The sequence below is a fragment of the Quercus suber genome, unplaced genomic scaffold (assembly GCF_002906115.3).
Source record: "Quercus suber isolate HL8 unplaced genomic scaffold, Cork oak 2.0 scaffold_176, whole genome shotgun sequence".
NCBI classification, from domain to species: Eukaryota; Viridiplantae; Streptophyta; class Magnoliopsida; order Fagales; family Fagaceae; genus Quercus; species Quercus suber.
In genome coordinates, this window is record NW_027069636.1 from 554,803 (window position 1) to 569,240 (window position 14,438).

The 14,438-nt window shown below is 34.5% G+C and overlaps 1 protein-coding gene across 2 annotated transcripts in view; it reads right to left on the reverse strand.

Moving 5' to 3' along the window:
- Positions 1 to 5,944: 5,944 nt before the first annotated feature.
- LOC111998469 (uncharacterized) overlaps positions 5,945 to 14,438 on the reverse strand; it is a 43,286-nt gene continuing 34,792 nt past the window's right edge. For both annotated transcript variants that reach the window (XM_065778241.1, XM_065778240.1), the window contains exons 25-30: positions 13,569 to 13,657; positions 9,074 to 9,156; positions 8,844 to 8,959; positions 8,374 to 8,459; positions 7,684 to 7,783; positions 5,945 to 6,702 (exon numbers count right to left, since the gene is read on the reverse strand). In XM_065778241.1, the coding sequence (XP_065634313.1) occupies positions 6,637 to 6,702; positions 7,684 to 7,783; positions 8,374 to 8,459; positions 8,844 to 8,959; positions 9,074 to 9,156; positions 13,569 to 13,657 (540 nt within the window). In that variant the 3' untranslated portion in view covers positions 5,945 to 6,636. The remainder of the gene's footprint in view (positions 6,703 to 7,683; positions 7,784 to 8,373; positions 8,460 to 8,843; positions 8,960 to 9,073; positions 9,157 to 13,568; positions 13,658 to 14,438) is intronic.

Genomic DNA, 14,438 nt, shown 5'->3' on the forward strand with positions numbered 1-14,438 from the left:
CAAAATTAAATTTCAAGAAAGTAACCAGTTCTAGACAAAACACAACCAAATATAATAAACCATTGACAACAAACTGCTACAAAAATCCTTTAAAAAATTTGTCCCAATCAATAGTATCAAAGTGCTACAAAAACCCAAAAAATAATTGAATAAAAACCTAGCATTTTGTGCATCCAGCAACAAAATCCCAAACAAAATAATTGAACAAAAACCCTCAACAAACCCAAACAACAAAAGCCCCAGCAAACCCAATGAAAAACCCCAAAATTCCAATCCAACAATGGCAAGAAAAATCAAAAAGAGAGGGAGAGAGCCATAGCCATACCCGTTGCCACCGTTGTTGCCGCCTTGGAGCAAACTTGGAGCCTTCAATTAACTTACATCTAGGTTCACGAAGCAAGGACTGGTTGTAGAGCCGATGTGGTGGTTGCAAGGGTTGGGTTCGTGGGTTAGGGAGCTAAGGGCTGGGTTTTGAGATTTTCTGTTTGGTGGGGAAACGATGTCGTAACAGTAAGTTTTTTGTTTTCTCTTTGGGCAAAAAGGTGCCGCTTAGCATGTGCAAGGTCAACACATCATTTCCATTAAAACTATGTCGTTTTGGGGCTTATTTGGCAAAAAAAAAAAAAAAAAAACATCAATAAGATGACATGGCAGTTAACAGTAGAAACTAACCGGGGGAGTGATTTGCTAGCAGAACCAAACGTTGGGGGTGTAAAATCAAAGTTCTGAAACGTTGGGGTGTAAAATTCAATCACCCCAAACGTTAGGAGTGTACTTTGCAATTTACCCAAATTATAAATAGGATTCATTTCTTGCAGTGTCAATTCGAAACTGTATTTTCCTTCATTTTTGTTGTCTTGTTCACGTCAAAGAAGAAATTATGTAAGCATACTGCAAATTATTGGTACATGAGAAGGCATCTGACTGCTACACATATAACATCAAAGATGGAATGATCAGTATGCATTTTAGTCTTGTAATACAATGAATGTTATAGACCTATTAGTTGTAGGCACTGCAATTCAATTCATCATTTCTAACAAAATAAAGTTTGATAACTAATTTTCAATCTTATAAATAGAAACCGGATCCATATATGTGACCCTTTTGGATTACTTTGCAATAATATGACCATAGGAGGACAAAGAGGATCCTGTTTCTTCGTGGTGAGGATAGTGGAAGACCAATGGCTTGCCCAGCGCATTTGCATCAATTTATGCAAAAATTCATGTCTATTTAGCATAAGGACTTACTTTTTCTATTTTACATTCTCACTTTTTAAAATACCACACGTCAAATTATCTATTTTTTTACACTACATTCATTAAAATGTTAAATTTTCTTAATTTTTTTAAAATTATTTCTCTTTCTTTACATGTAACAACCATTATCCAATATCCACTTCTTCCTAGCTTCATCATCGAGATATATAAAGAAAGAAAAAAAATAAAAAATAAAAACTAAATGCAAAGTGAATAGTGTCAATATAAAATTATAAATACAAATTTGTAACTTCTACATAATTATATATTGATTGATGTGAGTCATTTTTAGACAAAATTGTATAAATTTTACACATTTTTCTATTATAGAGTATAAACCCACTAATGTAAGTGCCACATGAAGAAAGGATGTTGACATTGAATTCAATTTCTTGTTAGGAGGAAAAAGCAGATTGGAAAACATGTTGAAAAAAAAATGAAAAAAAAAAAAAAAAAAGCGAATACTAGGGACAAAATTGGCCAATGTCTATTTTGCCCAAATTATATAGTCTTTTGCCTCCCTTTCCAAACTAATTAGGGAAATGCCCATCTTTTAAAACTCAATTTGTTCAAAATCAAGTTAGGTCCTATAGTGGCGCTTTTAAGAAACTTATAGTAACGTTTTAAGGACCTATAGTGGCGTTTTGTTATAACTCGAGTTTATGAAAGTTAAGTTACAAAACACCACTATAGGTCTTTAAACGTCACTAGAGGCTCCTTAAAACGCCACTATAAGGCTCCAGAATTTTTTTTTTTTTTTTTTAAACTTGATTTTGAGCAAATCGAGTTACAAAAAAAGGGCATTTTCCTAATTAGTTTGGGAAGAGGGGCAAAAGGTTATATAATTTGGGCGAAAAGGACATAGGCCAATTTTGTCCCGAATCCTAGAAAATAATGAATGGATGTTGTAGGTGTAGGTGGGAAATAAAGAAGAGAATTGCTACGTGGATTCTGATTAAGCCCAAAGGTCGAAAATCCCAAGGATCACAGGTAAGAAGTCGATAAAATGAGAATTACCTATTCATTAGGCCTAAGGGCAACGAGTGTGGTTGGTTAGAGGCACTATGAGAATCAGATCAATAAAGAAAATCACTGAATAAGCTCAGGAGAAATGACAAAGAGTGTTGAGAACTTGAGATAATAAACTAATATAATGTGTATCAATTTCTTTCTTAGGCTTCTTATAATTAATGTGGGGTGCGAAGAAAGATGCATACTCTCCTTTTTTAAGTGGAGGAGGTCGACCATTGATCTTTGAGTGAGTCTCTCTAGGTAATAGGTATGGTATAGATTATCTTTTAAATTGCTAAGTTGGCCATTTTAAGAAAACACAATGTTTCCAAACAGTCAACTGGACTATTGTAACCTTTGCGAATACAGAGTTTAAGTTTTGTTCTTTGGCTAACAGTAAATATTAATTACTGTAGTATGATGTGGTGCGTGGAACTTTTTGCTTTTAGAACCACTGTTACTATTATTGTGGCTCATAAACTATAGTAATTCTTAACATCTCTCAGTTTATCTTTACTATTTCTCATGAGATTCTGTTTTAGAAGCATGTCATTGGCTAGTTGATGTTTTTAAAGCTAGCACTAGCATTCGGGGATGCACCAAAAAAAAAAAAAAAAAAAAAAAAAAAAAACCTAATTTATATCTTCAAACACTATTTTATCTATTTTACCAACCAATTTTATAACTCACCCTACATTCCAATTTTATTTTTACATACAACCCAATAAAATAATATAAGCTACCTAATAAAATACTAAAAAAAAACACTCCATGAAGTCTGAGAGAGAGAGAGAGAGAGAGAGAGAGAGTGTGTGTGTGTGTGTGTGTGTGTGTGTGTGTGAGATTAAAATATTCTATTTTGGTTTACAATCCCATGAACAGTAAGCACTAGCATTGGACCAAGTTGCTATTTTACAACCAAATTCACTCGAAATTCACTCTATCTGGGTATGTAGTTGTAAAAAAAAATGCCACCTTGCTATAGTAAGTTGGCATATTTGCAACTTACGGCATGTTTGGATGGAGGGGAGAAGGAGGGAGAGTGAAGAGAAGTAGAGTAGAGTTGGTTAAAAATAAGCTAATTTTGTGCTAAATCTACTCTACTCTACTTTACTCTCCCTCCTTCTCTCTCAATCCAAACGGACCATTACTGTAGCTAGGTGGTAAACCTAAATTTTATTATTTTAAGTGTTGTGTGGGTTTGCTGGAGAGAGAGAGAGAGAGAGAGAGAGAGAGATATGGAAGAGAAGAGAGTGACTAAATTTTTTATATAATTTGTTGGTATAGTTTATATTATTTTAATGAGTTATATGTAAAATAGAAATTGAGATGTTTGGTGAGTTGTAAAATAAAATGGTAAAACAGATCAAATAAGTTTTGAGAATGTAAATTAGATACTTTTTTGCATCTCTGGATGCTAGTGCTCTTTGCATATATGCAACCTTTACTATAGCAAGGATGGAAAAAAAGGAAAAAAAAAAAAAAAAAGAGTTTACATACTCGGATGTAGCATGATTTTAAGAGTTTAGGTGGTAAAATAGCAACCGGGGGGGGGGGGGGGTGTTCGTAGTGCATAGTCTTTATTGTTATTGATAAGTGAAAATCAATAAGTAATTTTAAGTACTTCTAGAACACAATGAAATAGTACTCCTCATTCCTCTCATATTCATGCTTTATTGTTATTGATAAATTATAAGTGGAAATTAAGGAAATTTTTAGGCACACCTAAAACACGGTGAACTGGTGCTCCTACTCCCCCTCTCACATTCATGAATGTGATAGTAAGAAGCAGGAGTACCATTTCACCGTATTCTAGAAGTATTTAAGAATTTTTCGAAACCAAAATGTATATTTAAATATAGCATACTTTGTTGATATGGTGACATTTACTATATGATATCAAAGCATATGTATAAGAATGCGGAGTCAATATTATTTGTCCTCAAGTAAGCTCCAGCATCTCACCAATATGTGGTATCATCAAGGAATAATGCATGTGCATGTACTTTGCTTTAAACTTATCAATAGCCTTGTTTGCGCTTTTAGTTGTTTTTTCTTTTGAGCTAACATTGGAATCAGCTTCAAATCCTTCAGTTGGCATTTGGCAACTCAATGACGGCTAATAAGCCAAAAGGCAATGATAATCATGCAGAAGAAGCTAGCAGGTGGCTCCTAGTGTGAGAGCATTCACAGTAAACCATATAAAATATTTAGCTTTTAGTAACTCAAAACACTATTTTATCTATTTTAACAACTTACTTTATAATACATCCTACAACAAAGGTTTTATATTAACATTCAACACATTAAAATAATATAAACACAATAAAATAATATATCTAATACAATAACAAACAACCATAATTATCAATATTAAAATACTTTTTTTAAACACTCTACATTAAAAAAAAATTTTCTTTTTGTTTTGAGTTTTGAGCTACAGTGGGCTGCTATAAATAGCAGCTCTATAGCAGCCCACTGTAGCTCAAATTTAATTTTTTATAAGTTTAGCTACTTTGCTATAGCCACAATTTTGAAGAATTGNATGGTATCATTATCATAACATTAGTGTGAATGGTATATTACTTAAATTTATTATAATTTGATAAAATAGTTTTTTTTTTAATTGTCTGTGTAATTGATAATAGTGGCTTGAAGAATTAAATTAAATTATGTTATAGACTTGTTTATTAGATTGAATTGAGTAATTGAAATTATATAATTTAATTCAGAATTTCAAATTGTGAATAATTTATGGAAAAACCATCTATAATATTCAACTTTCGTAATAAGATAAAAATTAGTTCATGAATGATTGTTTAATTTGTGTGTGTGTATAGATAGATAGATAGATAATAGAAAAAGATATTGCCAAGGAATTTAGTTAAAAAAATTTATAAATGATTTTAATGCTATGAAAGAATGTAGGACACACATTTGTTGAGTTAATTAAAGTTAATTGTGAAATAAAGTATTTTTTTAGTCTTTCTTATTTTATTTTATTTATTTTAACTTAGAGACTTTATTTATTTACTATGGCTAGTGCTATAGCCACAATTTTGAAGAATTGGTTGCAAAATTGGCTTTTTTTTTTTTTTTTTTGTCAGTTTAGCAACCTCACTGGGGATGCTCAGTAATCACATGATAAACATGTCATGATAAAGGCTGGTCCATGTTTACAGAGCATCCGGGAAATGTGGATACTTCGTATATATTGTTAGTTTGTAAATCACAAGTTCTAAGTTCTAACCTTTCTTGAAATCAGTAAATTAATGCTTACCATCAGTTCCATTTTTGGGAAAAATAAATAAATGTTATTGATAAGTTAAACACACAATCACTCACGCACGAAAAGATATGAGTTTCATTTGAACGAATAAGAACTAAATGGCCAAAAGTTCCCTTTTTGTGAAAGAAGAGAGGGTAGCTTTTACAACAAACTAAAGCATATTTAAAGAATCTTTTTTTCGTTATCAGAAAGCAAGTTGAGATGAGAATGGATTTTGTTCCACAGCAACCAAAAAAATGAGATCGGATATGGTTCAGTGCGCAATTAACAGCAGCAAAAGTGAATCCATGCAGGCTGGAATCATGAACTGCCTTGTACAAGAATAAAATTATTACTGATTGAGTATCATTTGAATAGTGAGGACTCTGAGACCTAAACCGCATTAGTGAAAAGTAACAGATTCTTCCCTGGGGAATCATGACGGAATATACAGAACTCAGTACAGGAACAAAAGAGATGCACAAGCTTATTATTTTACACGGCAAAATTTAACCCCTTAAAGAGGAATAGATACACATACATTCATACATCCATGCATACATATTATCCCTATTTTACATTTTCCTTTCTCACAATCTATACAGGGCAACGTAAATCCACTATTGCTGTTGCCGTGCCGTTATATTTTACATCCAAATGGTCTCAATCTCAGACCTTATATGAGCATCTTGGGATGATTCCTGACTCACTGCGGTCCTATTCAGCCTTGTGAGTACATTTTCTCTGTATATCCTTCAACCTTTGACCACATTACAGCATGTTACCCATAAAATGGGGCCAACCCAATGGTTCAAATCTATGACAATTTAAAAGCAGCCTCACCAATGCCACATAGCAGATAAAAGGCCAACAGAACCAAAAAGGTGACAAGCACAAAAACCAATAAGGTAAACCACCTCTTTTTCAATGTCTCAAGGGTTGTCAATTTCAAGAAGATGGCGTCTTCAAGCAACCTCGTTGCAATCCACTTTCCCTAGGCAATGGCTGTTGAAACCTCACTGATTTGAAAGTTAACAGAAATTCCACTTTGCCCAAAACCAAATTCTTTTAGCTGTAATTTTCTCTAGCAACAAATTACATGTACTGAGCCAACCATTGTTTACACATATCAAGCACGGGGAGTGCATTCGCATGTAATGCCTGAAAAAAAGTAGGTACCCGGATAAGAAAAATTCCTTACAATCCAGTGTGACTAAAATCAGAGAATAAAACAAAATTAAGGTGTTAAATTTTTTTTTTTTTTATATGTAAAAATTTTTATTTAAAAAAACCAAGTACACCGGAAGTGTACTACAGTGGCAAAAATCAAAAACCCAAATTACAACGACCTTTAAGATGGAAAGAGAAAAACAAGAATAGGAAGGCAAAACTAAATTCCACTCAAGGAGAGTACGGAAAAAGAAAAACTTAATGTCAAGAATAGACCATTCACAATCCTCAAAGCATCTAAGCATTCCGCTCCCACCATAAGCACCAAAACAAACAATGCGGCACAAACCTCCATAAACCTATATTTCGATGTCTACCAAACTTCCCCTGCCAAGAAGCTAACACCTCACTAACTTTATGCGGCATAACCCAATGTATACCAAACAAAAAAAAAAACCATAGACCACAACTCATATGCTATAGGACAATGAAGAAGAAGATGATCCACCGATTCCCCACACCTTTTCCACATAAAGAACCACTCTACTACTGCAATATGCCTCTTCCAAAGATTATCCGTAGTTAAGATCTTACCTAAGGCAGCAGTCCAAGAAAAGAACACTACTCTAGGAGGAACCTCTGATTGCCACACCATTTTCCAAGGAAAATCAATGACAGAAGGAGATAAAGAGAGATAGAAGCCCGCAATGAGGAGAGATTTTGAGGTAAGGTGTTAATTTGAACAAGACAGATGGCTCATTTCAACACAATCTCAAAATTTTGGACTATGCCATTGACTTAAACAACCACTAGTTTCAAAAGGGCCTTTGTACACATGTTCCGATTAATTGCATTTGGTGTTGAATTTGAATGACCAGAACTCGATCTCAAAATGAGAAGCACCACAATTTAACTAAACAGTAACAATAATGTTAGAATTCCCAAAGTAGAAGTTGAGGGGGGAAGGCTAACCTGATGGGCTACATATTGAACATCAGCTACACTTCCACTTCGAGAAGCAATTTGGAAAGCACTTTTTAAACGACCACAAACCACACAAGCCAAAACCTTCCTGCTCACATTAAGTCAAGAACCAAAGCACAGAGGTCTCACATAGTGATAAAAAGATAATAAAGGAATACAGACAGACAAATGGTCATATATTATGATATAAGTCATGTTATTGTCAATCTTATGGTGTTATATTAAGGCACCTATTTGATGCAACCATTCTCATATGTTTATCACAAGTGACACTTTAAAAAAGTAATAAGCATAGAAAAATAGAAAAATTCAACTTTTAATTTCTTTTAAACAGAGCAGTATTACTGTATCCTCACTAGAAAGTCAACCTTCATTTGTTTTTGACAAGTCAGCCAACCTAAACTCTTCTGGATACCAAGTTGTAAATTTTGCAAAAGCGTTAAATGAGTTCATGGACCCAACCTGAAAACAAACTGCCCACAATCTGTTTGCATTTGTTGCATTTAGAGTTACCCATTTTGAAAAGGTCAAACAGGCAATGAGTATAAGTGCATTAATGACGGACTACGCTGACAGTTCAAACACGCCTTTAAGTTCATTCTAAAAAGGATCACAGATGGTGCAAGATCTTTTTTATGCAAAATTATCAAATGCATATAAATTAGTAGAAACCATTACCTGTGGCTGCTGGTTAACATGTCTATGAGACGGTCAGGGCGTTCTTTGTGTTTATTAGCATAAACATTTATCGCAGCTCCCAAGACCTACACAATTTCAGATACACACGTAGTCTTCTTATTTTAATAGACAAAACAGGCATACTGTACACAAAAAGAAATAATAAAACTTCCGAATCTTGCAGAAAGAGCAAAGTGATTGACATGTACGAAACATCTGATTCAAAATTTTTGTGGCAAGTACACACACAGTTCAAAACTAAGTAACAACTTGGATACCATGTTGGCATATCAGCATGATAATTAGTACAAAGAATCTTAATTAAACATCATACTTAATTTTCTGCTGTCTTCTAATGATTAGCTTAAGCGCGGGCATTTCAACTAGCAAACAATTGAGAATATCAAATGGCCTTTTCTTTTGACTTTATTAGCCATACACAGAATACTAAAAGAATGTAATCGTATTACCTGGTCCCAATCATCATCATCAATTGTGCCTTTTATATTTCTAAAAAATTCTGTCAGTTGACTGCCTTTTTTCCTCTCAGCAAGTGATGCGGCAACACCAGCATATATATCAACAGCTGCATGGTATGAGAAGAAGACATGATGTAGATAAGCACAAATGCACTAATTCCAAATGCTAAATTACCACAAAGAAATACTAGATTGAATCGAAGTCATTATGTAATGGCTACCAGGAAGACTGAATTCATAGATCACTTGGAAAGCTAAATCAAAATTCTTCTCCACAAGAGTCTCAGCAATTTTACATCTTCTCCTGCAGAGAAACCACAAATAAGTCTCTCCAAGTATGTCCATACATTTCTGGAGCACAATATGCCATGAAAGAAAAATGTACAAATGTGAAATCATTTTTACAGAAAAAAATAAATGCCAGGTAAGATTTCATAGTTTGGAATCAATTTATTAAAAATTTGTGACCCTTCGGCCTTGAGGATACCAAGTTTGCTTAGATTAAGTAAATATAAAGATATATAAGTTTCATAGCCTAAAGCATCAGTCTCCTTATCAACAACAGGAGCAATCCTATGCCTGTTATGTATGTATGCATAACACTTGATAGATATTACACCACCCAATAACTTTTGATTTAAGCAACACTTTATCAAATCCACTGATGAAATACATGTTCCCCACATACCTGTTGTAACGTCAAATGTCAAGAAAATCAAAATTTAAAAGATACCTCATCTATAAATTTTTTTTTTTTTTTTTTTTTTTGACAAGTCATAAACTTCATTGAAAAAAGATGTAAAAAAATACAAAGGAAACAAAGCACACAGGCCGTGTGCTAGAAGCAACAAAGAACCTCATCTATAAAATGTTAAAAATGATGGTTTTATAATTTTTAAAATTAAGTATCTTGAGTTTATAATTAAATGCTAAATAGCATCCAATTGATGTGGAATTTCATATACATGATAAGAATGGGAAGGACATGTGATCTAATAGAGGATTTGGTAATATGTTGATCCTTATAAAAATATTACGTGGCATAACATTAACCAAGTGACGTCAATAGCAACTTGATCCTCTCTCTCTCTCTCTCTCCCCCCCCCCCCCTTTCTATCTACATATATACCTATGAAGCACAGGTGCGGATTCGGATTCAGGTGCGGGTGCGGATGTGGGTGCAATGGGGTGCAGTGATTAAAAAATTATTTTTTATTTATATTTTCTATATATTGCTATGCATACTTTTTCACATTATATAAACATATACCAATTTAAGAGCAATAGTAGATAATAACTAAAACATGATGTTCATAAATTAGAATACAATCCACAAGTTAGAAACTAAAACATTCCATGATGGAGAGATTGAGACCGAGAGATGAAGAGTGAGCTTGAGCAATGAGGCAAAGGAGAGATTTTGACTTATGAGTGAGTGGCCGTAGGTTAGGGAGTGAGAGAGGGGCGACAGAGAGTGAGATAACAAGAGAGGCAATAGGCAGAGAGCTTCAAAGTTCAAAACGGTGAGTTTTGCATAAATTATTTATTTATTTATTTATTTTTACTAGAATTTCAGCCTGATTCAAAGCTGGTTTCGGCCTGATTCGGCCCTTTTTGGCCGTTAGCTGATACAATCCAATTCTTCGGCAAATTTCGGCCGTCAGCTGATACGATCCAATTCAACCTGAATTGGCGCGAATCTACAAACGAAAAAAAAAAAAAAAGTGACGCGGCACAGTCGCGCGGTCAGCGGCATCGACCACCACACGCCGCATCCATGCATGTCGGGTGTGGCTGCGGCAGCCCTGGAGCTACACCCATGCTTTCTAGATATATGCATATGTACAAGTGTGTGTGTACACCTCTCTCTCTCTCTCTCTCTCTCTCTCTCTATATATGTATATGTATATGTATATGTATATGTATATGTATACAAGTGACGCAGGACAACCAGAACAAAACTAAAACAACAATAAAATAAAGGATATGACCTAGGAGTCAGCACCTAGGATTGGCTTGGAGTCAACATCAAGCAGGAAAACCACTAGGAGTCGGCACTTAGGGTGGACCTAGAGTCGGCACCAAACCAAAAGAGAGACCAAACGGCCATTTTTTTCATTTATCAAAATATCAACTATCTCCTCAAGGAGTACGATAGGTTGCTTATAAAGGGTCGTTAAACCCTAGTTCTAATAAACTAGGAAACCCTAATTGCCTTATTACAAAAATAACCTTGCTTATAAATTAAAATACTAATAGCCCAATAAACTATTAGGACCTAAAACATAAAAATACAATTAGCTTGCAAACATAAATAATACTAAATAATAATCTTCTTGCGTCTCCCGCATCATTCTTCTTTGGTTGAAGAAAACTCAACCTCACTTTATAAAGCGTTGAAGGATTAGGATGCTGACAAGTAACACTTGCTTTAAGTCTGGAATGATCTTAGGGAGCAAAGAGAAAAGAAAAATCTTGAATTCCATCATGGAAAACTCTTCTGAAATAACAAAATCAATGTGTGGAATCAACATAATCTTATCTTGAATCATTGGAAGTACTATGTTATCCACTTTCTCCACTTATCAAACTATGTGTCTTTATGCACTATAGAAGGCTGATCAAAATCAAATTCATTATCTTCCAATATCACATCATATGCACCCTCTAACATAATACTCTCCTTAGAAACCATCTCTTCACTTTGCTGCTCTTCAATAGATTCATATCCTTGCACACATGTTAAAGCAACACTTGTCGAGGCATGTACGTCTGTGTCAACATTAGGTTTTGGTGTTGCTTGAGGATTCTCCACGACCAAGATATCATCATCAATATTGTCTTCTATGGGGGCAGCAATAAGTTCATTGTGATCAATTATTCTTGGTTTCCCAATTGAATCGGTTTGAGTCTTCATTTGCTTCATCTAAGCAATTCTGTCTTGAACATCTTTCATGAGCTTTACAGATAATTCCTTTAATTCCTTGGTAGATAATTCCTTAATAGATTGTTCAAAAGTGCGTTGAGGACATGAAATGGGATGAGAATTCATCCTATTTGCTTTAACTTGAAAAGTACCACACTAAGATTGTGGTAGATACTTAGCTCGAAAGTATAGTGACAAATCCTCATCACAAAACTTTTCTTTCATATCTTCCCACACACTAATGGCAGGTTCATAATTTAGATAGCGGAAATATTCAAGATTCTTCCAAAACATTTGTGCTCCACCTCTTTACTTCAACTTTGCAAACCTAACCTTTTTGTTATCTGCAAAATTTGCTTGCTCAAAGAATTGCTCCATCCCATTCATCCAGTTGACAAAATCCCGTGGATTAGTTTTACAACCACCAAAATAAGGTGCTTCTAATATTACCATGATTCTCTAAATTAGTGCTTCAACAAATAGTTGGAAGTTGGAACAAGAACCTGGGTTGCTGTGATGTTCTCTGGACAGATCGTTGGAATAGGCTTCTAAGACTATTCTCTCAAATAGTTGCTGGGACTGGGCTGGTTGACAGGTTGGATTTCATGGGCTGGGTCTTGTATTTTTTTATTTTTTATTTTTAAAAGAAAACTGATGTTTTAAAATGTGGGCTTTGGACTTGTTAACAAATGGGTCGGGCAATGGTTTGTTTCTAAAATGGGTTGGTTAGAATTTTTTTTTCTGGCTAAAGAAAGTGGATAACGTAGAAGGGGCTGTACTGGGTTACCTTTGAGATCGGGTCGATAGGGTACTTGCAGCGGAACGGCAGTGAGCAAGTGAAGGTCATGGCGGCATAAGGCAGGGATGGAAGGTGCTCATGGTGGGTCCCTGCAACTGGGGCTTGCGAGTGTGTATAGCGGTAGTCACGGTGGCAAGCAAGAACCGATGGAGGTGGATCACCGTCGCGAGGAAGGGCAAAAATTGACGAGTTGGGTTGGTGGCAACAGGGCCTCTTATCTCTCCTCTCTGTGGTTGCAAGGGATTTGGAGACTTGATTGCAGGTTCTGGAATTAAGGTTTCTGGTTGGCTTCAAAATCTAGGTTTTTTTTCTTTTCTTTTTTTTTAAATGGGAAAAACAACTGCATGACAACTCTCTGGTGGAGAAAAACACGATGGTGAGGGATTTTTTTTTTTTTTTTTTTGGTAATATTTTTTGGCTCTTTCTTGTGGTGAGTGGAGAAAAACACGATGGTGAGGGATTTTTTTTTTTTTTTTTTTGGTAATATTTTTTGGCTCTTTCTTGTGGTGATGCTTCAACAGATCGATGTTTGCACTTAGGCCTGGCTTGGAGTCAGCAGCAAGTGGGGAAACCACTAGGAATCAGCGCCTAGGGTAGACTTGGAGTCCGCCATTTTTTTCATTCATCAAAATATCAACTTTCTACTCAAGGAATACAATAGGTTGCTTATAAAGGATTGTTAAATCCTAATTCTAATTGGCTAGGAAACCCTAATTGCCTTATTACAAAAATAACCTTGCTTATAAATTAAAATACTAATAGCCCAATAAACTAATAGGACCTAAACATAAAAATACAATTAGCTTGCAAACATAAATAATACTAAATAATAATCTTCTTGTGTCTCCTGCATCAACAAGAGTGTCATTATGCATCATAGAATAATAACACTATTTAATTACCAAAAAGAAAAGGAACTACACTGATTAAAGCCAACATCTGCTTTTTATACTTTCTGATTGAAACCAACTTCCTCTAAGAAGGCATATACCTGAATGTTTCAAGATCATTTGGATTCCCAAAAAGCGAATATTTCCACTGTGGCCCATCTGAATCATTAAAGGATCTCACAACTTCCACCTATAATATATAAATAATCCAAAGGGAATAAGTGAAAAATTGACCTACGAAATTGTTAGTGAGAGAAGATATTTTTATACAGATAAAATACATACTTAGATTCTTTGATTTTCAGTTTTCAACAAATAAAAAATATATTATCTACTCATCTGGTTTATATAGAGTATTATAACCAATGTACAATCTGACTAAAGAGACACCAGGCAATTAATAAAGGTGGTTCCATCCCAGAAAATATTTGATAGAAGATTCTCTTAGTAAGAAGTAAAAGCTTGCTAACTGACATTATTAAGATTGAGTAGATATGTTCAGTACATGGTCCAAGCTTACAGGAAAAATGACCCTTGCTTTGACCGTGTGTGTAACAGAGATGTCGGCATATTTATTTCTCAGCAGTTCTTATACCAAGGATCTAATTCCAAAAGTAAAAGCAAGCACAAGGCAAGGTTCCTACCTCAACGACTGGGTGTACACTTCAAAATAATCCATTACTTCCAATCAATTATGAGTAGAAAACAGAGAGAGAGAGAGAGAGAGAGAGAGAGAGATAGCAACAAATGATTTAGATGTACAATTGCTACCTTCTGAGCATTACATTTAAAGATGAGGCAGAAAGCATAAGTAGGTCAAATGTTCATATGCACATACAAATATGCCAACTTGCACAAAAGAATACTCTATGCATGTAGTTAGGAAGCATATAACTTTGGTGAATCTAATTTCAACAAGGGCTTGTATGAAAAGGAATCTTCTGAAATAAATTTTTTTTGATAAGTACGAA